The sequence below is a fragment of the Chiloscyllium punctatum genome, chromosome 14 (genome assembly GCF_047496795.1).
Source record: "Chiloscyllium punctatum isolate Juve2018m chromosome 14, sChiPun1.3, whole genome shotgun sequence".
Classification (NCBI taxonomy): Eukaryota; Metazoa; Chordata; class Chondrichthyes; order Orectolobiformes; family Hemiscylliidae; genus Chiloscyllium; species Chiloscyllium punctatum.
In genome coordinates, this window is record NC_092752.1 from 37,930,216 (window position 1) to 37,954,901 (window position 24,686).

A 24,686-nucleotide genomic window follows, 5' to 3' on the forward strand; every position below is an offset into this window, starting at 1 on the left:
ATTGCAGGGAGACTGGCAGAACACCAAGGGAAATATATCAGATTGCCACTTTAGTTTACAGATAGTGATTGTGAAATAATATTTAAACACTCAGTGGGCATCTCTACTTTGAGACACACTTGTGTTCCCTCTCCTGGTGGGTCTGCTGGCTGGAGATTGCTGTGTGCCCTCCTACTTAGCCTGCAAGCTCGCAGGTCTGATTACCATCATAAATGGATGGGATTCCCAGAGGTGGCTTCTTAATTGATCACTTCTGGGAATATTGCAACTCATGTAAAAACAAGGACTGTAGATGCTGGAAACCAGATTCTAGATTAGAGTGGTGCTGGAAAAGCACAGCCGTTCAGGCAGCATCCAAGGAGCAGGAAAATCAATATTTCGGGCAAAAGCCATTAATCAGGAATAGAGGCAGAGTGCCTGCAGGGTGGAGAGAAAAGTGAGAGGAGGGTGCGGGTGGGGAGCAAGTAGGATAGAGTACAATAGGGTGAGTGGGGGTGGGGATGGAGGTTATAGGTCAAAAAGGAGGGTGGAGTGGTTAGGTGGGAAGGAAGATTGGCAGGTTGGACAAGTCATGGGGACAGTGCTGAGCTGGAACTTTGGAACTGGGGTGAGGTGGGGGGGGAAGGAGAAACGAGGAAACTGGTGAAATCCACATTGATACCCTGGGGTTGAAGCGTTCCGAGGGGGAAGATGAGGCGTTCTTCCTCCAGGCGTTGGGTGGTGAGAGAGCGACAGTGAAGGAGGCCCAGGAGCTCTATGTCCTCAGCAGAGTGGGAGGGGGAGTTGAAATGTTGGGCCACAGGACGGTGTGGTCGATTGGTGCGGGTGTCCTAGAGATGTTCCCTAAAGCGCTATGCTAGGAGGCATCCAGTCTCCCCAATGTAGAGGAGATCGCACATTTACTTGCACATCTACCAATATCATTTATTGTATCTGTTCTCCAAATGCGGTCTCCTCTACAGTGGGGAGTGTATAAGTCCTGCTAAGATTTGTTTTCCCAAAATACGGCACCTCACATTTATCAAAATTAAACTCCATCACCATTCCTCAGCCCATTGGCACAAGTGATCAAGATCCTGTTGTAATCTGAGGTAACCTACTTTGCTGTCCACTTCACCTCCAATTTTGGTGTCATCTGCAAATTTACTAACTATAACTCTTATGCTCACATTCAAACCATTTATATATATGATGAAAAGTAGTAGACCCAGCACTGATCCTTGTGGCACTCCACTGGTCACAGGCCTCCAGTTTGGAAAGCAACCTTCCACCACCAACTGGCTCAAAGGTAGATGACAGATGGAGCATCTGTTGTGGACCGGGGTATTTTGAGAGAATTGGAATTATAATTAGCTTCATTGTTACATGTACCTGCATGTACACTGAATAATTTACAATATGCTACTTAAAGCGCCATCTTAGGTACCAAGGCCTGGAGTCCAAGTCCACACTGAGGCTGGAAGTCTGAGTCCATGCTAAACCTGGAGTCTGCGCTGGCTAAAACTGTCCAATAGCTGGTATCATACAAAGGATCTCAGATGTCAATCATCTCAGTCCAAAGATATCATCACATTACTTCCTCAGGACAGATTTTTTTTAAAATCAACTGACTGAAATGTTTTATGACACCTCTGGAACAGTTGGAACTTGATCCCATGCCTTCTGGCTCACAGCTAAGGACACTATCACTGCATTATCATAGCCTCTAGCTCCTCAGGGTGTTGTTCTAGGCCCAACCATCTTCACCTGCTTGTCAACAACTATAAAGTCAGATGTGGGGATGTTCATTAATTATTACAGACTTTTCAGCAACAATATCAGAGGTAAAAATAGAAATGGTTGGTAAAGCTCAGCAGGTCTGGCAGCATCTGTGGAATGAAATCAGAGTTAATGTGACCCTTCCTCAGAACGGTTTACGAGTGAAGTACTCCTTGCCTGCAAGCAACATAACATTAACAATACATAGGGTGGTGCTGAAAAGTGTAAGTAACATTCATGCCATGCAAGTGTCAGGCAATGACCACCAACACAAGAGTAAGTCAAACCATGCCCACTTGATTCTCATAGAAGCAGCCCAGATTTTCCAATCAGGATCAGAAACCCTACTTCCAACCTTAATCAGACAAAAATAAACACTTATTTTGAGGAATTCTCTTTGCAAACATCATGGATAGAAGATTCTGAGCTGAAGCAGTCTAGTCCAAGGTAGGAATCCATGCAAAAGGGCTCTTCTGGCACTGTGGTAATGTCTCTACCTCTGAGCCAAGAGGCCTATGTTCAAGTTCCACCTGTTCGAAAGGTGCAAAATAACTGAATGGGGTTGGATGTTTAAATGGCTACCCAAGAGCTGGGGCAGATTTTAATTCTATTGCTTTACCTGGGTAGCTATGATTAGCTCTGTAGGTTCAATGGCTGGTTTATGATGTAGAGTGATGCCTACAATGTGGATTTAATTCCTCCACTACCTGAAGTTGCTATGAAGGACTCTCTGCCTCAGTCTCTAACCCTCAAGTTAAACCACCACCAACCATCTCTCTGTCTCCCTCTAATGGGAAAGGAGGACCATTATTTTTCCTATCTGAAGTCAGTCAAAACCCTCTGAAATCTCTTAGAGGGCTCCTAGTGCTGACTAATTGTCCATTGGAAGTTTAAACAAAGTCTGATCACATGATGCCACAATGATCTTCCTATCAGGAGAACTGGCCTTTACCATTAGTGAAACTTCACTACCAACATTCAAGAAAATTAACATTAGTCAGAAACAGAATTGGACTAGCCATATAAATACAGAAGCTACAAAAGCAGGTCGAAGGCACCTCACCTGCTGACTCTCCAAAGCCTGTTCACTATCTACAAGGTACAAGTCAGGAATGTGATGGAATACTCCTCACACGCCTGAATAAATGTAGCTCCAACAAAATTCAACAAGTCTAATACTAATCAGGCCAAAACAGCCCATTTGATTTAAACATATTCCACCTCTTTCAGCATCCACTTTCTCCATCATTAGTATAAGATGTACCAACTGTAAGATGCACTCAAACAGCTCAACAAGACCCCATGATAGGACTTTCCAAAACTGACCCCTACAATCTGGAAATAAAAAGACAGTAGACACATGGGAAAACCACAATGTGAATTCTCACCTGCAAACCACACTTAGGACTATATTACTCCTCCCTCACTGTAACTGGGTCAAAAAATTGGAACTCCTCCTTTCATAGCAGTGTGATTATATCTAAACCATATGGACGACAACAGATCAAAAGGCCATGGCTCACCACCATCTTATCAAGGGCAATGAGGGAGGGGCAAAATTCTCATCCCATGAAAAGAATCAAAATATTATTCTGTTTAGTAGCAGACATTATGGAGCCATGCTGTACTAGGTTTGATATATGGTACCAGGGAGATGTTATAATATTAAGGTTTAAATACTGTATTTTAATGTTTGGAGTAATAAGCTTTGACCTAAGCTGGTGTTATTGCAACATTGAATTACATGGAATTGATTATGAGATAGCAGTTTTGTGACACTGAGTGCCCATTTTGAAAACTTTAAACCTACTAAATTGAGTGTCAAGAAAGATGGGACAGTTTACTATCAATCCTTTATAAATCCAACACTTGAAGTCTACCCACAATAATCAATTCTAAGTGGACATGTTAAGGTGACATGTTGGCTAAAGATGCAAGCACACAGATCAGGCACAGCAAGAAGAGAAAGTAACAAAAACAGCTTGAAGTGTGAGGAATGAAAGACATGAACTTTTCATGTGTAAGCTGGTGACTCAATGGATTTCACAGCTATTTCAAAGCTGCAAAATAACTCTTTCTGCAGCTTAATTGTGGAATCACAGCTGAAATTAGCGGCATGGTGGCTCAGTTGTTAGCACTGCTGCCTCACAGCATCAGGGTCCCAGGTTTTAATCCAGCCTCAGGTGCATGTCTGTATGGAGTTTGCACATTCTCCCCGTGTCTGCGTGGGTTTCCTCCAGGTGCTCCGGTTTCCTCCCACAGTCCAAAGATGTGCAGGTCAGGTGAATTGGCCATGCTAAATTGCCCATAGTGTTAGCTGCGTTAGGTCTGGGTTGGTTGCTCTTCGGAGGGTCAGTGTGGACTTGTTGGGTCGAAGGGCCTGTTTCCACACTGAAGGGAATCTAATCTAATCTAAAAAAAAATTAAATCCCTCTCTCAAGGTCAAACAGCAGGCAGGCAGCCAGGGAGGATCTTTGGAATCCCAGTCCTGTTCTTTTGGTGACTGCAGTAAAGATCCAACAGGTCAAGAACGGAGAAGTAGTACACGACAAAATTTATGCAGTACATTTCAATTCAGTCTCAGGAAATAAGCAGCCACATTGTATTTCAAAACAAATTGACATTTATAGTGCCATATGCAAAAGTGAGGACTGCAGATGCTGGAAACCAGAGTTTAGATTAGAGTGGTGCTGGAAAAGCAGCATCCAAGGAGCAGGCCATGATAATTCAAAGTACTTTACAGTGCTAGATTCTCAATTTTATCATTTTATGTTAACGATAAAATATTTAGATAATTTCACAAGTTTTCTATTTAACTCGATGTGTACAAAAGCGTTTTTCATCATTCATGTGATGCAACTTGGGCCACTTTCCGTGTAGGTATTTTAGTGAGAAAGATTTGATTCATACTACTCTTGTCCAGTTGGATTCATCATTGCTGATTGCCCCCAATTTAAAGGTAACATCTATTCAGGATTGCAAGTCTCAGAAGTGGGTTTTTGTGTGACTGAACAGAACAATTCTTGGCCCACTGATCTTTTGGGCACATGTGTTCTGGACTGAAGGATTTGGTTCCTTTTCTTTCTTTCTGTACCACCACTCTTCCTCATTATTAAGATATTGTAACTCAAAGAATGATGCAACATGAAAGCTATTCGAAAAATTGCCACCATCTTGAATAATCAGCAGCAAGCTCCTTCCATTCATTTATATCAATGCAGCCACGCTTCAAGAAGATATTCAGAACAACTACTGCAATGTTTTCTTTGACCTCCTCTGGAATGCAGACCAGTTGAAAGTCAGGAAAACAGGATTCTGCAGGTGAAAATGCTTTGCAGCCATTCAGTGTCCAGTTTTCAAAGATTTTGACTGAATGCTTGTGGAGCTGATTTCAAGAAAGATATGATCATCAGTTAAGTGGTCATCCCATTTAATCTGGAGGATGCCAGAGTCTCTGTTAGGAAAATTTCTCTATTTCTTTTATAATACACAATCCAGGACTCATGGTAGAAATGAAATACCAATGTAACAACTGCTCTGCATACGAGGACTTTTGTTATATTATAGACGTCTTTGTTGTCAAACATGTGCTGTTGAATCTTACAGAAAGCTGAGCTCGTGCAGCTAATTCGATTAAGAACAAAGTACTGCAAATTCTAGAGATCCAAATTAAGAACAAAGTGCTGGAGAAACTCAGCAGGTCTGGCAGCATCTGTGGGAGACAGAGTTAAGGTTATAACTCTCATATGACTCTTTTGAACCTAAGGGGTTAGAAAATGATAGCTTTAATGTTGTTGAAAAAGGAGGAGGTGGAGCAAGTGGAACAGATGATGAAAGTGACCAGAACAAAACACAAAGGAAACACTAATGATAGTATAGGGGAGATATAGATGCAGAATAAGTATTCATGATTCAATGTTGGATCTTATCAATGTTGATTGCCATGATATGGTCAGAGATCAAAATATTTCAGTTCCTCTTTCAACATATATGGGAGGTGTAATATTTGACTGTCCAAGTGTAGCTTGATATTGGAGTTTTATCTCAGGAACATGACAGCACATGCTCCTTAGAAAGTCTATTAAGTCTTAACGTTTAAAACTCTATTCCTCACCTCTGCATGTGCTGCCAGCATCACCACATACCAATGCTGGCATTGACGTCAGCAAACTAGCCCACTCTAATGTCACCTTTATATAGCTTTTAAAAGCAAATTTGCAAAAATAATTTAAAAATTTGCTGCCATTGCCTTTCAATGGTGGGGCTCGAATGTAAATTTCTTGGAAAAACAGCATGTATTCTATTCTCACTCCAGGAGCTGCTCATGCAGACAAAGTGATAGGTAACAAATGGAGTATGCATAATGAGAGCAAGACAAGCATATCCAATACTTGATACTAGTTACAGAGGCACAGTGATTTCAAATCCTCAATCCATGACAAACAACTGACTGTAAGAAGGTAATAGAGACTGTGACGGAGGTGAGGTGGTTTCACAAATGCAAGATGGTGGTCTCAAGCCACAAATAAGAAACTACTGATCCCGGGATAACCCTAAATGGGGCAGCAATTTCTGTAATTACAAGGACATTGGCTTTTCCTTTGCACATGCACACTCACTGTGAAGCCTGAGGTAACATTTATACAATTCACAGCCTTTACATTAAGCGCACATGAACAGATATGCAAAAATCACCAGAGAACTACGTTTCCCTCCAGACATCATAAACAAGTGTAACAATTTTTAACATGCCGAACAGCAAAGCAAATCAGACCTGGTTCACAGCCAATGGAGGAAACCTTTCGCTGGAATTAAAATAGTAACTCACGATCCTTGTATTTTGATTAATAGATCTGGTACTCATTATATTTTGCTTTAAGCAAAATCCAACATGCTCACAAACTAATGCAATCAAAACCATGATATCACAAATTTAGCATGTATCCTGTTCAGGAGAAAATCAGTGACTAAAATAACTTTAAAATGATCCTTTAAAGTGGTGAATTTGTCAAAATAACTGCTCATAACATCAGTATCTGCCAATACCCTGGTTCCTGATCAAAATATACAACACAAAAGAAATTCAAAATACAGTAAAACCATTCTAATCAATGCCATGGAATTTATATTTTTTATAAATAAATAAAGCTATTTCAATTTTTATTTGTATTTCTGTTGCAAATTACAACCAAACCAGTTAATCAGATTGATATCAGTATCAAATACTTGAAATGCAAAAACCAATTACTTGCGTATTTTTATGACCTGTTCTTTGTCTTTTCAGCTTATATCTAAATGTACTCCAAATATTGTCCCACATTTCTCTTCTAATTAAAGTACTACTTTTTGCTGATGTACATTGTCCAGATGTGTTCCATTATCTTGTTCAAGTGCCCACTTTTAATGTGCCAGCCTTCACAGTGAGTGCCAGCAGTAGGGGACAACACTGTCAAGTCTTGTTCTCAAAACAAAATTAAATAGAAATTATTGTCAATACACAACAACTAATAGACAGATTAATGTTTTGATTCTACATTCTTCAGAAAGCTTTTACCTTTTATACTACAGAGACATTTATTTATTCTTGTCCAACATCAATAGATACAGATTTCAACAAGTATCACAATGGTCTGATCAAAATTTGGAATCTGGCTGACTTTCCACCAAATCTAGAACCAATCAGGTCATTTGTAAAATCAGTACAGTCCAGGAAGTGAACAGGAGGATTTGGATCTGTTTAGATGCGTATTACACCTTTAACCATTGGTAGAGATTTACTCAAGAAATCTTCAACACTTTTGTTATTCCTTTTAGACACCCTTCCCAGGGTGTGATGCTGTTTTACCCCACTGACTACAGTGAACTGTAATCTGTTTGGGAAGTGCACAACTGTCAGCTGCTTTGATCCACTTTGAGCTTTCTCCAATAATTAATTGGAAAATAGGAACTGTTTTTCTCCCTCTTTTTCAATGGGAGAATCTGGTCATGTATCACTCACCATCAAGAAACATTAAACCAACAGCCGTCTGCAAGCCTTATTTCTTCTTGTTTATTTGGCTGGAGATGATCTCTCACTCACTCACTCTCTCTCTCACACACAATAAATAACATACTTTTCCAATTCTCTTTGTCCACTAGTTGTATGATGCAACATTCAAAATTAATGGCTTTCAAATTTTAATTCCAACAGTGAAATGACATCTCTAAAATTCCAGTCCAAAAATTAGTTCCAATAAACCATCTCTCCCTTCACCTGATAACAAAACCCAAAGTTTGAATGGAGAATAACAAAGGACTAACAGCACACACCATTTATCTGGAGCAACCATAACAGCTGAGGTCAGATTGCCCTACAGGCTGTGCCATAACAGTACCTCGCTAAGAGACTTGGCACTAAAACCCTCAGCAATGCCACAAAGTTGCTGTACATATTGACTTAATTCCAGTCAATAGTTAAGGTTTGTTTGTTTAAATTAATTTTAAACATCATTATCGATATTATTCACTGAAAATTTAATTCTACAAGCATAAAGGCAGTTTCATACGTGTGGTAAGCCACTTGCTGTTAACAGAAGAACTAGATAGGAATTACTGCCTTAATTACTGGAAAACCTAACTTTAAAAAAACATTCTTAAAAAAACATTTACTGTTTTAATAAAACAGTAAATAAAACAGCTCACAAGCTGCAGGGCTTATTCCTGATATCACTTTTTCAGTAGAAGATACTGGGAAACCTGTGGAGTTTTCAAATACCAGTTTTTCTGACTACCTTGTAAACGTGAAGAGGCAGACTAAGAGACCCAATCCAAGTTGACTGCAATCAGAACTAGATTAGAGTGGTGCTAGAAAAGCACAGCAGGTCAGGCAGCATCGGAGGAGCAGGAAAATCAATGTTTCAGGCAAAAATCAGGATTCTGATTTCCAGCATCTGCAGTCCTCACTTTTGTCTGCAATCAGAACTAGACAGCTACCATCAGTCTATGACCATCAGGAATTCAGTTTCATCAGCAAGAAATCGAGTGGATGTTCAAAGTCAGTACATTCCAGCCTTTATTCCTGGATCTTTGGCCAACAGGAGTTGATAATCCCTTATATCTTTTTGAAAAAAGTCATCTTTGCAGAGATTTAACTTTTGTGTTGTGAGATTAAATCTGTGTTTAGGATTAAGAAAATGTAGTTTTAATTCTGGGTCGTAGTTGCATTTTTAAAACAGTGGTAAATACATTTGGTTTACAATAAGCACATTATTTCAGTTTATTAACGAAGCCTGATGAATGCTTCTTCTATTCTGGGTAACTGCACAAAATAAAAGCAAGTTGCCATTTTGATAATTAAATCAACACATTTTTACTAACTGTGCAACTGGTGAAGTACTGGGACTTAGTTATCAGTGCATTCTTCCTGACATAGTTGTATTGAGGCTACTGCATTGAGAATTCAATAATTTTGAGTATTAAAAGCTTATTTTCTTTTACTGCCATCTCTTTTCTACTCCCCCTTACATTCATCTTTGTTTATTTTGATTTCTTGGATTTAAATCATGTTTATATACCCTGGTTTCGACTCTGTTGGTGGAACTTAGTGTCCTCCCCCCACCTGCATTTGAAGGTGGGGATATTTAACCAGGTAGAAGAGTGCCAGGAATCAATCTTTCTGCCTTCCTGCACTGTCCTGATTAAGACCAGATAAGATGGCTCATGGATTACCTTTGCTTTCCACTGCAATATCAAACGGTTATCAGCAATACCTTTTCTAAACTGTTAGAAATTTATTTTCTTTCATCTCCACATGACACCGGAGGTCTTCACATATTGGATATGGGACGGAGTGGCTATCAAAACAACATGGAGTTGAGGTCTCATGGGGGCAGCAGGGGGGTAAGTAGAGGGTTAGGGAGTATGAGGAATAGCATCCATGATACCTAAAAGCTGCTGGAACAATTGGGATGAATTCTCAAGAATCAAGCAAGGCCTTTCAAACAGACTGCCTGACCCCATGGCTGTTTACAATCTGAGCCTGACTCTATACCATCTCCACCACACAGAGCAAAAAATTGGGTGCATTGTCTTACCTGAGCAATCTGCCTTGGGAGTGAAAATCTTTTTACAATCCTAATTGTTATATCTGTCTTTTAACTTTCAGTGTTTCTTTACAAGCGTACCTTCTGAACACTAACACTTAATAGATTTAATTCATTTAAGAATAATTTTTTTATTCTTCTGCCTCATGAGTGAAAATCCATTCTCAAATGGCACACACTACTCCAAGTATGGTCTTGCCAAAGCTCTAGAATATTGTAGCAAAACTTCCTTATACATTTTCCATCCTCATCCTAACACTCATGCAATGAAGACACCATATCTTTTTGCAATCTTAATTGTTATACCTACCCGTTAGCTTTCAGTGTTCCTTTACCTAGTGTGCCCTCTGTACACTAACATTTAATAAATTTTCTCCATTTAAAAACAATTTTTTTATTCTTCTTACCTAAGTGAATAACCTCACATTTCCCCAATGTACTCTCCATCTGTAATGCTCTTGCCCACCCACTTAACCTGTCAGTATTCCTCTATCGAGCCTTCAGGCTGAATTGTTGCTTTGGCAATGGGGAAACAGGAGCTGGGATAGTACCAGGTCCCAAACTGGCCACTGGGGAAAACAGTAACTCAATAAAAGTTTGACCTGGACAGCCCCTTAATTCGAATGGAGACAGTTTCCTGTCCAATTAATGACAGCAAACCAGCTTCAGCCTTCCAGTTGAGAGGAGCATCCAACTGCAGTAATGAGAAACTAACAAAAAGGGTGCTTCATGTACCCTCTTTGCAACTTGCTAAAAATTTAGAGGTACAATAATGAAATTATGCTAGGCCATCATTGTCAAGAGATGGAAGGGGCTGAAATGGTCTTTTTTCAGGCTAGTCTTTTGCTGCGCTCACATCCAAGCAGGCAAAGAGGAAAATCCCACAGATCTGCCTGTTCCACTGACATCCTTGCTTCATAGCACCTTATCAAAAATCAAAAATACATCCATTGGTTGTCCTCTATCTACCTGCTATTTTCAAAAAAATCTGTAATTAATTTGTCAAATGCAATTTCTTTGCCGAGAAAATCATGCTGCTTCTGCCTAATCATTTTCCAGGTGCCTGTTTCATTGAATAGCCTCAATGCTGTCCTGGTCAAAGGTTTACATAAACCACGTGGGAAGCCATCAGTGTAATAAACAAGAAGCATCATTGGTTTGCAGCTGACTGTAAAATCTAGGCCAATATGTGTATGTGACACAAGGGGACGAAAAAAAAGTGTTTAAAATGAATTCGCAGTAAGTGAGGGAACCACATGGATATACTTTACATCAAGACATGATATAATATGCCGTTTTGCAAAAGGAATCTAATGCACACTTGCAGACAATGGTTTGACATAAATCACATTCAATGTCAAATATTCCTAAAGAGAGCTGTAGCATGTGTTGCCAACTCAGATCCCCTGTACAAATGTGTCAAAATAATTAGTTAAGAAACCTTCTTAGGTTTCTTAACTAGGCTTTTCTTTTCACCAAATGCTACTTGTAATTTCACAAACTGCACAATTACAGCTGAAACAATTTTGTTTCTATAATACTTAAGTCAAAACTTATCAGATCAACAAACAAAAAACTGAATGTCACATCTGAATATATTTTATTTTTGGACTATGATTGACGAATGAATTACAGTTCGCATAACCATAATAACAGTTGCCTAGAATTTTCTTCTTTCATCTTCAGAATTTCTGTTTAACCTAAATTAGATACTGTGTTATACAAAATGTAAAATAAACTTTATCAAGTAAACTAACCTGGTATTTCCTAATGTCTAAGTATTGAGCATCATGTCATGACTGTGGATAAAAGCAAATTACTGCGGATGCTGGAATCTGAAACCAAAAGAGAAAATGCTGGAAAATCTCAGCAGGTCTGGCAGCATCTGAAAGGAGAGAAAAGAGCTGACATTTCACAGCTTTGACAAAGGGTCAGTTAGGCTCGAAATGTCAGCTCTTTTCTCTCCTTACAGATGCTGCCAGACCTGCTGAGATTTGCCAGCATTTTCTCTTTTGATGTCATGATAAGCAATGCACAATGTTACAGCATTAACTCTTTTGTGCCCAAGTTAACAATTATCAACAGCATTCAGCAGCATGAGATTCAAGCTTGGACACAGCTTTACAAATAAATTAACTCAAGGAGAAATGAATTCACTACTATGAACCATACTGTAGCTGTCTGTACCTCTTCTTGTATATGCAGATTCCTGTCTCAGCTATCTTTTCAGTTTAATGTTAGCTCCTTTTTGAAATTTTTCAAAGGCTAAATGTTTTCTGAAATTATAAAGTCAGCTGGAGAAATGGAATTCCAACTGTCTTACAACTGTGTTGACAGATCCCTGCTTCAATCCACAGACCTAGCTCAGCAAAGAGAGGGACGTAAAAAGGTAAGCACATAATCAGCATATTACATTCACTTCCCAAGCTATGCAAAATTTAACACACTTTTTCTACTCCTTGACAACCATTCAATCCCCATTCAATTTAGAATTACCTGTGTACTTCCCTCAGCATTAATCTGTGTTTTAGATTCGATTCCCTAGTGTGGAAACAGACCTTTCAGCCCAACAAGTCCAGACTGACCCTCCGAATAGTACCCACCCAGACCCATTTCCCTCTGACTAATGCACCTAACACTATGAGCAATTTAGCACTGCCAATTCACTTGACCTGCACATCTTTGGATTGTGGGACGAAACCCAGAGGAAACCCACACAGACACGGGGAGAATGTGCAAACTCCACACAAACAGTTGCTCGAGGTTGGAATCAAACCTGGGTCCCTGGCGCTGTGAGCAGCAGTGCTAACCACTGAGCCACCACGCTGCCCTTTTTATACTTTTATACTTATATAGCATACGTGGATCATCAGACACAGGTTGCGAACATATGTATTATAATAGAACAAAATTGACACTTCACTTTTGACTTATTTACCAAAGGTTAGATAGATTCAAAATATTTTTCATCTGCATAAAATACAAGAGTCCAAGTAGAATTAAAGGATCATTCATCACTTCAGTAAAATGACCTTCAGTAAGGTCAGATTTTGTTTCTTCTGAATGCTGCTATTGTGAAACCCAGCATAACAATTAATTATGCAAGATAAAATTAAATAAAAATACTAGATTTTTAGCTATGGAATCTGATGGCACAAGGGGCGGCATGGTTGCTCAGTGGTTAGCACTGCTGCCTCACAGCACCAGGGTCCCAGGTTTGATTCCAGCCTCGGGCGACTGTCTGTGTGGAGTCTGCACATTCACCCTGTGTCTGTGTGGGTTTCCTCTGGGTGCACCAGTTTCCTCCCACAGTCCAAAAACATGCACGTCAGGTGAACTGGTCATGCTAAATTGCCCCTAGTGTTAGGTGCATTAGTCAGAGGGAAATGGGTCTGGGTGGGACTCTTCGGTGGGTTGGTGTAGACTTGTTGGGCCGAAGGGCCTGTTCCTACACTGAATGGAATCCAATCATTTCCCAAATCAAAAAGGCATGGTCTGACATGCTTTGCTTATTTAGAAAATAGAATTGCCAATAATGCCTAAAAATTGTCGCCATCATTTTATAATACAGAATCTCCAGGCTAAAAGCTATTAAAGTTTTATTGCTCTATTTTTGACTCTTAGAAGTCAATTTGCAAGTGCACCTACATTCCCATGTGCTTGATAAACATCAATGTGCACAGAGATGTGCATGTGTATCTTTAAAAAGCCTGGGTTATAACAGAAGTTATAAAGTCAACAGTCTTTTTTAATTTATGAATTGCTATCAAATTATTAACTGTGAGAATGCATAGTGTCAACCTGAACTACTAATATTTGAGATTGTGAATTTAGCTTCACCATCAGCTGGCTTCTGTTTTAATTCTGCGTTTGAAAAAGAATCTCTGCTGCTTGAGATTCACACATGGGGAAACATCAACATCAAATAAATGTGATTTCAAATTGAGTGTAACAAGTCATTGGTAATCCAGAAATACCACGTGCACTTGGCAAATATCATGCTTAATAGGAGTGCCCCCTACTGTAAAATATTAGGCATCATCTGTAATTAACACACAAATTAAGCAACATGGCTCGACAATGGAATATTTCTACGTTAACTTGGTTAATACGCTTCTAAACATTCTAGGGAAACACTGAGGATATAATCCTTCTCTGATAATAGTGTGTGATGGACAATAAAGAATTAGCAACCCATTTTTTCCAACTTTGCCCAATTTTCTTTCCCACTGTTAACCTTAAAAGACCACATCCTATCTCTGAGATTTTAAAAAACTGAAATTTGACACCTGTGCAACTTGAATTTAGTCTGCATCTGTTGTACATTTACTTCATTAACAATCTTCAACATGTAACTGGCAATCTCAGCAATCAGTAACATCTAACAATGTCTTACTTTGCCAATATTAACTGACAACAGTGTCAAAGGTCATTCTAATGAAGTACTTTTGAAGCGTCATTCTTTTCGTAATTTAGAAAGCAACCACTTTTATAATTGAGTGAAATGTTTTGAGTACTTATCAACCTAAAATTGGCAACATAACTCAAAAGGTAAAAGGTGCAAAACCTCATTGATAGGGTGTCTCAAACCTACACCTGGTCATCTATCCAAATAGCTTACAAACGCAACATCAAATTTTGTTTGTTGATGCATCTTATAAAGCATTTTAAGCTTTTTAACTGTGTTCCTAATTCAGGTTTATCAAGTCATGAGGGGTCTGGATAAGGTGAATAGCAAGGGTCTGGGATTGGGGAGTTCAACACTAGGGGGCATAGTTTTAAAGTGAGAGGCAAAAGTTTTTAAAAAGCCATGAGGGGCAGCTTTTTTTATTTTTACACACAGAGTGCACTGCCAGAGGAAGCGGTGGATGCAGGTATAGTTACAACATTTAAGAGACATTTGGATAAGTACATGAATAAGAAAGGATTAGAGGTATATGGGCCAAATGCAGGCAGGTAGGACAAATTTAGTTTGTTCCTGATGAAGGGCTTTTGCCCGAAACGTTGATTTCGCTGCTCGCTGGATGCTGCCTGAACTGCTGTGCTCTTCCAGCACCACTAATCCAAATTTAGTTTGGTAACATGTCAGTGTGGACTAATTGGACTGAACAGTCTGTTTCCATGCTGTTTTGCTTTTTGATTCTGTCAAAGAAGATATATGCAAGGACAAAGTAAACAAAAATAAAACCATAGTTTAAACATCATTGGTCTGGGATACTGTGATTTTTAAAGTTTTCTGTCCTGACAGGGTGAAGAGCTGATTAAATTTTCATTCTGCCCTGGGTTGCCATTTCTCTACAGCAGGATATGAATCTGCTTTTAATTTTCTTTAATGCACAATCCAAAATCATTAATGAATACAAAATTTCACAAACAAACACTGACCAAAGTAAAACTCATAAAATGAAGCATACTTAGCACACTTGTTTTAAATAATTAAATATTTGAACATAATGCATTTCAGTCAGCATTATATCAAACAAAGACTAATTAAAATTTTGTGATTTTCCAAAGTATAATCAAGTGTATTTTGACTTAAAATTCTTTTCATTATGAGCAATTCAGCCAAACCTTTTACTTAAAGTTATGTCAAAATTATGACACAAGTAGCCAGTCAACCCAAAAGGTCAGTGCTGTTGCTCAATTGCTGGACAACTACTCCTACACGTAGCTACCCACATTTATCCCAGATCCTTATACAGCACATCCTTTCTCTTTATCCACACATCTAACTTAATGGTTAATCTTAAAACATTCTCTGATTCAAAGACTGGCTCCAGAACCGGATTCTTTTTGTCCAAGATTTTACAGTTAATCTTATGTCTATTCCCCTGGTTCTAGACCCTTAGTACACTGCAAACTATCTTTTCTGTCTATTTTGTATAATTCCCTCAATTCCAAATTACTCCTTTTCTAACCAGATAAAGCACAATACACTCTCAGGCAACTGAATTTTCCATTAATGTCTTTTCATGTGAATTGTATGTTTGCTATCTCTTCGATTCTTTTTTTAACTCTGAGCTCGCGTTTTTGAATAGTTTGCACTATTAAACCAGCTGAATGAAGTGTCATAGATCCCATGTTCAGTACTGTGAATAAGTTAACTTGAAGTGGCTGAGGAACAGAACATTTAAAATACTTGAAACAGATCTAGCCAGGAATCCTTAAGCAATCATGGAACACAGGCAGACGAGAACACTGCCACTTGATTGGGAGATGGAATATTGGAGCTTGGGAAATCAGAGGTCAAATGTAATGAATCAACCAATTTATAAGAAATAGGCCAAAAAACAAATTGACAGTAAGTGATTTGTAGCTCAACAAACTATAACTACCAGGCTGACAAAATAATGGTGATAGGCAAATGGGACAGCACATGGGACACACTAAATGTGTAAAATATCAGTCCAGCTGATTTTTGTACCTTTAGCCCTGGTGGGTCATAGTATACACTGTAACCTGAGTGGAAAAGTAAGTGATGATATAAAATGTAGCCACTATGCACAAATATTTTAGTATATTTGTGATCTCCCATGTATACTGCTTATGGCAAATTGTATGTTGGAATGGAGGGGGAGAGAGGGTAGACATTTATCTATATCATGCCTTCAAGTCACTGTTCTTGTCTCTGCTACTACATCTGGTGACCATTAGGCTTCAAACCCAATTGATCCTACTCTCCCATCCTAACTTGCACCCACTGTTATGCCTATTTAACTATTTACTTTCCAAGTATCCCACACTCTTCAATGTCTTAGTGGTGTAACTGTTTGGCCTTATTATTAAGTATCCATATTCTTCATTCTTGTAACTTTCATGCATAGGAAGAAACTAATATAATGTCAACATCAGGATTTGTTTATGAATTAATATTCTTCACTCTGGCAACTTCAAAACAGAGAATTTCCTGCTACAATATAAACTCAGACTCTTGAATTCTGCTGATATTTCTTCTGAATGTAGTATTACATTAAGGATGGAAGCTTTATCTTTCAAATAGATACATAAATATATGAAACAGAATTTTTGTTTGCCAAAATAATTAACTAAACATTTAATTAACCACAACTCAGTGAGAATGTATTGCCCTGCTCCCAAAAGTTCTCCAGGCACCCTAGCCCCATAGTTACTTTTGAAGATTACAGTTTCACCTCCCAGTCATGCATCCTGCAGTCCTCTCACTGGAGCAGCCAAAGGCTATGACCCTCATCTTCAGCAGATATTATTCCTTCTTCTCGTGTAAGCTCAAATGCAGATGCAGTACTGTACACAGTAGCAGCAGAGCCATAGGAACATTTGTAAAGATAATCCCATTCATTTATTGAAACAACTGGGGTCTAACTTGCCAGGTGGAGAGCCAGTAACAGACCTGTGCCACATCTCCCAGCAAGGTACATCAAACCACATGCCAGTCAAATGAAGGGCAGTGAAGGGCCTTCACCTGGAATTAGCTCCCTAGGGAGATGAATATCCCATCTAGTGAGAGCTGCTGATCACCGACTGGCAGATCCTGGTGTCAGTTTCTTGAATTAAGGATTCCAGGTAGAGGGGAACAGGGAATTTGGAAGAAATGGAGAGAGGTACATACCCCTTCAATGTGGTGCTGACTGTCTTTGATCAAAGCAACCCCCCCTTACTCTACTCCCCCCACCCTACCGCCACGCCCAACCTCCCCCACCCAGACTGTACAGTAGCCCAGAGATCAACAGCTGTCCTGAACCCCACATGACCACAGGCCCTGCTTGCAGTTGGGTTTATCCCTCAGTGATCCTTAATTGGTGGTAGGATGGAAACGTTGACTCTCAGGCCCTCCTCCCAAGACCTTAATTATGGAGGAGGCAGAAAGGTGAGAGTATTTAGCTACAGCACCATTGCACCTCTTGAAGTGCCCCCTTCCTGTCTCCAAGTTCGTCAGCACTGGAAGTAGGAGGATTCACCTACTATTTCTACTTTGTTGCATTGCTATTAGTGTTGAATCTGAGTTGCATAAGCCCACTGGGACAACTGGGGTTTCCACAATTCAGAACTGGAAAGGTTACAGTGTTTACATCAATGACTTTGACTTGTGGGCACAGTGCCCAATTTCAAAACTTGCAGTCTCAAAACCTGAAAGTAGTGTGGAGTCTGAGGAGTTTAAGAGGATGGGCTCAAGCTGGTGGAATAGACAAGCTGGTGAAATTAATGCAGAGAAGCATGAAATGATTTATGTCTTAAAAAAAAGGAAAGGCAATATAAAATAAAAATCATAATTTTGGATGTAAATTTGTTCGCTAAGCTGGAAGGTTCGTTTTCAGACATTTCGTCACCATACTAGGTAACATTATCAATGAGCCGCCAGTGAATTGCTGGTGTTATGTCTCACTTTCTATTTATGTTTCCTTGGATTGGTAATGTCATTTCCTGTTCTTTTTCTCCTGCAAGAACTGTAACAAACACTAGTTTGGACAAACAGGCAGAATACTAGCCACCAGGATACATGAACATCAACTAGCCACAAAAAGATTTGGCCCACTGTCACTCGTATCCTTATATACAGATGAGGAAGGACACCACTTTGACTGGGACAACACATCCAAACCCAGGACAAACCAAATAGAGTCATGCACGGGAATTCCCTGAAGCGTGGCATTCTAACTGAAACTCTGTCAACAAACACATCGAATTGGACACATCTGCCACCTTCTGAGAAAAATAACAGGAGATGACATCACTAACCCAAGGAAACCTAAACACATAAACAGAAAGTGGGACATAACATCAGCACTTCACCGGAGGCTCACTGATAATATTACCCAGTATGGTAATGCAAGTCTGAAAATGAATCTTCCAGCTCAGTGAGCAAACTTACATCCAGAATCTCAACCTGAGCTATAAATCTTATCAAAACTCACAAAAGTAATAATTCTGAAGGAAAAGAGAAAGTTAGGGCATGTGTACACAAATCACTGAAGATGGCAGAGAAAATCGTTAAAAACACATGGGATCCTGTTTTGTGAGCAAACACAACACAAAAACAAAGAAACCATGATGAACTTTTATAAAACACTGATTCACTATCAAGTGGACCATTATGGCCAGCTTCGGCAACATACTTTAGGCAGAATGCAAAGGCTTCAGAGAGATGCGTGTAAGACTTAGAACATCAGTTACAGGGAAAGAGGGATAGATTGGCAAAGTTAGAATTGTTCTACTTGGAAAAGAGTAGTTGAGAAAAGATTTGCCGGACATGTTCAAAATCATAAGCAGGCTAGACAGAGTATATAAGAAAAAACTGTTCCCATTGGTGGAGGTATTGCGAACCAGAGGGTAGTGATTTTGGGATTACTGGCAAAAGAACCAGTGGTAACATTAGGAAATTCCTTTTCTCATGATGCATTGTTGGAATGTGGAATACTGCTATTAGGTGGGGTTACAGGGAAAAAGAAGGGAGTAGGAGTAGTTAAATTGATCTTGAAGAAAGTCAGTATAGACTGAATGGGTCAAATGGTCTCATTTTATGCTGTAACCATTCTATTAGGAGATCAGCTAAACAGCAGGAGCCAGAGACCAGGGATAATGAGCAGGCACTCCAATTTGCAGGATGTAAGTAGTGGTGTTCTGCAAAGATCTGTGTTGGGGCCCCAACTATTCAACATATTTATCAACAACTTAGATGAAGCAATAAAGAGTTAGGCATCCAAGTCTGACATTTACACAAAGACAGGTGATATTGTAAATGAATATATAAATTTACAAAGAAATATCGAGTGGAAAATCAAGGATATTTGGCAGTTTGTGCACATAGATTATTAAAGTATCATGAACAGATTCAGAAAAAAAAAGACAAACCAGCTACTGGGATGCTAGTCTTCATATGCAGAGGACTAGAATACCAGGAGGTAGATGTTGTGCTACATTTCTACAAAGTCCTGCCTAGATAATGCCTGAGGTACTATGAGCAGTTCTTGGCATCATACTTTCAGAAAGAAATATTGGCTTTGGGGAAAGAGCAACATAGAATTACTAGCATGTTACCTGGACCCAAAGGGTTAAATTACACAGTGGAATTACAATTTGGATGATGTGATCAGTTTTCAAGATTATGGGAAACAGATAGACTGATTAGAGAGAAAGTATATCTGTTGGTTGGAGAAACTAGAGTGAGGATAGGAATGAAATTAGGAAACACTTATTCATGCAAAAGGTGTCAGGATGGTATGTATCAAAATTACAATTATTCCCAAAGGTAGCCCTGTACATTATCAGCAATGGTTATTTAAATTTAACTTCTCTGAATTATACAATATTTTGAATAGAAAACCACCAATTAATTGTGCCTGCCTCACATCACAATTGACTGCACAAATCCTATTTTTTTTCGAAATGCTCTTCTCGTGTTTGTTTCTTCCTCCACTGAATACTGTGTTTGATTGAGCTTCAACTGTCACTGGTGGCTACTCCTTCAAATAGCTCTCCCTATGTTTCTATCATTGAGGAGGCTAAGTCCTCATCAAGTTTTCAGACTTCAATGATCCCTCACTTCCCAATGTGTGCTAACCCAAAACAGTTGCAGTGGGTCAAACAATTCTACTCAAAGCTTTACTTTTACTGTTGCAGGCGTTTTTTTGCCACTCACAACTGCTTATCATTTTCAGCAACATCAACCTTCATTGCTAGGCCTTGCTATAAACCATGCTGGGAGGGTATCCTCTTTCACTATTGGGATCACATTAGATATGTGCAGAAATTTATTCCATGTTCACACTGTAACACCAAAAACTATGCGCCTTTAGATTTCAACATAAAGCTATTAATTCATGGATGGAAATGAACTTCTTTACATTGCTTCATTACCCTAACCAAGTGAAAAGCAACCATAAAACTACACTATTATTAAAACCTACATCTAATCAAGATTCAGCCTCGCCTTCCCTTTGGCTTTGTGTCAACTCTGTATGATTACATTTCACCCTTGAGACATTTTCTATTTTAAAGATGCTGTATAACTGCAAGTTGTTACGGAAGATATTTCCTCCATTGCAGCACATTGCAAATACTTCTGCTTGTGTTTCTTTTGCACATTTTTCACATTGATAGCTGCTTTAGCTGAGAAGCCATAAATCAGATCACAATAGACAACTAGGACCAAAAATATCTCATTAATCTTTATTTGTCAAATGACACATATCAATTCTAATGCAAATTATTTACTTGGTACTGCAACCTTAGGTCCTATATGATCAAAGTTGCTTGGAAAGAAAACACCAGGGTCCTGACCTAAACGGTAATCCAGTACTTCATTCAGCAGTTGTGTTGTACTTCACATTCAATGTATTTGACACTCAAAATAGACACAGCAAGGGGTAAAATAATTGATTTTTCAGCTGCTCAAGTAACTTGTGTTGAAAATGACTAAAGTCCCAGGGGCTTATTCCCCTTTCATTGCCCTATTAGATGCCAGTATGCGTTCTTTAACAAAGATTAAGCCATCGTTCAAGAGGTTGAAATATTAATATGGATCATGACATACCAATCCATCAGTACTCTGTTTGGGTATATACTTCCTGATTTCAAAGTCACAAAGTTCACATCACAACCTTTTTTTTCTTGTTTTACTGTGCACCAATGTGGAATTTGACAGTTAACTTGTGCCTAAAAATCTGAAGTCAATAATTTTTGAGCTGGTTATTTCCAGAGAGTTAAACTGCCATTCAAGATTCACTTTTATCACAACCTCTCAGAAGAAACACAGATAAAATTACATGAACCTGTGTCATAGATGAAAGATAGTGTATCTGATGCAGCCAAAAAGTAATATTTCACCTTTTTGAAAGATGGATGTCTTATCCGGTCAAAGAATTTTGATCCTGATAATCTGTGGGGAATGAGGAGGGAAGGACTGCCTGCTGGCTAAATCTTGAAGTTTGGGTTTGTATCAATTCCTGCTGAATTTAAAACAGTTTTTGCAATTAAATACTTTTCCAACAAATTTGACAGCTGCAACCAACCAGACTGGGTGCAGGGTGAGAGTCAACTAATTGCCGAAGTCCAATAAACTGAGTGTGTTTGTGGGAAGTATTCATACCTCCCTTCTGATTTCATGATTTCTATATGCCCAGGGAACACAGTTTGCAGGCATTAAAAGTAATATTAAAATGGAGGCACAAACCTCCTGAAAATAATCCAGTGATTGATATGACACTTGGTCACCATTGTTCACTGTCCTCTGACCCATCTTGTTAAAATTCAATGTTGGCAGATTGCTCATTCCTTTTATTTTTAACCTTGCTTAAGGACAGGAAGATGAAAGGAGAAAAAAAACAAGGAAATACTGAGAAATGAACAATTACTAGCTGGTTGTGATCTGCAACTACATCACATTACAAGAAGAATATGATTTATCATCTTTAGTCTGCTCTGCTTTGCATGAGTAAAAATTTAAGGTGCATTTCAACAGTACAAATATAAACCATTGTTAGAGGTTAATTACAATGCTGCAGCATATTATTGCAATGTACAATATTACAAAATATTCAGTACACTTTTTTTAAACTTAGTTTGGAATATTTATTCTCCTGCCTCCAGTAGCTAAAAGAAAACATGATCAGGTCTGTTGTTGCTCTGCAAGTTAGCTTAGGCATGTGAGTGAATTATTATCCATCCAGAACATGTTTATCTTCTGATCTAGAGAGGTTGTTCAAATGAACATAGGACTTTTTGTTCATTGAAACTTATCTCTTTAGTCACACAACTCGCTTATCATTACTTAGCATGCAACTGCATTGTGAATTGCCTTTGTTATTTTGGTTTCCATGTAATCTATTATTCTAAATATTTATCCCTTGGGAAGAATAATTTCCTCATTAGTCGGGAAAGGCAAATCTCCCCAACTTTACTTGCATGGGACTCCCCGACTTCTGACTGCTGCAGTGGGGTTAAGTGGGAGAACAGCTCAAAGCAGGTGGAATGTTCTTCTGGAGCCCAAACTCAGTATGGGTCAAGAATGAAATGTACAATGTTGCTTCCACATACATGCAAAGAGACACTCACTTCCCCAACTGCATTAGATCATTATGTTTGTGAAGCCATAACACAGTGTAAATACAGACTATGATGGAACAATGGCAACAGAACTGTTGCTAGGTGTGATGTGTAGTGATAGTATTCGCACAATTCTCTCTGCCCAGTTAAATGTCCTCCTCTTTCTCTTGAACTTGACTTTAGCATTGAGTACCAACCGTAATGTGTTTATAAGAGATAACACTTTATGAAAGTTATAGAATTTGTGTAAATAAATTACATATCAAACATTTTAATTACACCTTATCATTAAACAGGACATCTAATCCTTATATCATATTATTTTCAACAGGTGTGCAGAAGTTGCATATGAAAGGAGTCGGGTCAGGATTCACTGGGTGGAAATCAATGCTCATGATAGTGGGTCCAACCACTGGTTGGCAAGTCAGTGACAACTTTACAGTAGCCACTCCACATCCCCGATTCAACTTAGCGACAATTTAGTATACACCATGATGATGTGCTTCATCACATTCTGGGCAAATTTCCCACCTCTGAGAGCCGCCAGCTAAACAGTGCTGCCATGAGCAGTAGCTATTGTCTATATTTACAGCAAACACAGACTGCAGGATTGTTGCTGGACCCCAGAATAAATGCAGGGAAGACACTGCAATGGGGGAGTGGGGTATCAGTTTTATTGATCAATACCAGTTACAGATGGATGAGACCTCAATTGGCTTCAGGGCAGAAAGGTGGTATACAGGCATTCCCCTCCTGTATTTAAATGACGTGAATGGTGGGGTGGTGGTGGTGGTTTGGGGAGAATGGGGAAGTCAGCTGGGTGATGGGATTTCTACACAGTTACAAAGATCCCACCTCTCACCAATTAGCTAATCTCTGGTGGGAGAATTAAATGGAGGTAAAGGAGTGACAAAAAAAAAGCTTCACTTCAGAAGATAGCCTCATGAATGGAGTTATTGTATTTTGAGAATTTTCCTTGCAGCAGTTGCACCAAATATGAGGATGCAAGTCACTTAAGGAATCCATGGGTATAAAAAGTCATCAAACATAATAATGACATCAATTTATCCAAATTTCAAAGATTTGAAATTATCTTTCTGTATAGATACAACCATCCTTACCTTGTCTATCATATCCGGCCTGTTGGTGGCTGCCAAGATTGTCACATTATGGAGCTGTTCAATTCCATCCATTTCAGTCAGCAATTGTGCAAGGACTCGATCAGCCACATTCCCAGCACCAGCAGAACTGAAACAAAACATTGGATCAGAATGTTTTCAACAATACATAGGAAAAAATATCTTCAATTAGAACACGCCAAACTCAGAACTGAAAATTTCTTTTCTGACCTCCTAAGAAGCATCAATGAGTACAGCACGTTTCATGTTACTTTTACCATTAACTTTTTGCCCCATCTTGTAGTTTTTATTTCAGGGGTATACACACAAAAAAACATTATTCTGAAAAAATGTACGATTATTCAACATAAACTACAGACTACATAAATGGCATATGCACCAGAAAAATGTTTCATTTCCTTACTATAAATTATCTTGTCCCAAAGTATGTTGTTGAGCAAAATGACTTTTTATTTACTCTTCTCACGCATTCAGTTCTTCATGATAATCCTGTTGAGAGATGTGCCTTTAAGAATAATTTGTTTTGTCACTTTTTTTTTGAAAGCAATTTGTTGTAAACTTGGAGTCAAGCGGTCTGCTTTGAGCACATCTAGCTTTGGATTTTTTTTAAAAATGAAGCTGTCTGTGTAGAGTTTGCACATTCTCCCAGTGTCTGCGTGGGTTTCCTCCAGGTGCTCCAGTTTCCTCC

The 24,686-nt window shown here is 38.9% G+C and overlaps 1 protein-coding gene across 8 annotated transcripts in view; it reads right to left on the reverse strand.

Annotated features, from left to right (window-relative positions):
• afg2a (AFG2 AAA ATPase homolog A) overlaps positions 1 to 24,686 on the reverse strand; it is a 518,183-nt gene that overhangs the window by 341,887 nt on the left and 151,610 nt on the right. For all 8 annotated transcript variants that reach the window (XM_072584192.1, XM_072584188.1, XM_072584194.1 and 5 more), the window contains one exon: positions 23,981 to 24,107. In XM_072584192.1, the coding sequence (XP_072440293.1) occupies positions 23,981 to 24,107 (127 nt within the window). The remainder of the gene's footprint in view (positions 1 to 23,980; positions 24,108 to 24,686) is intronic.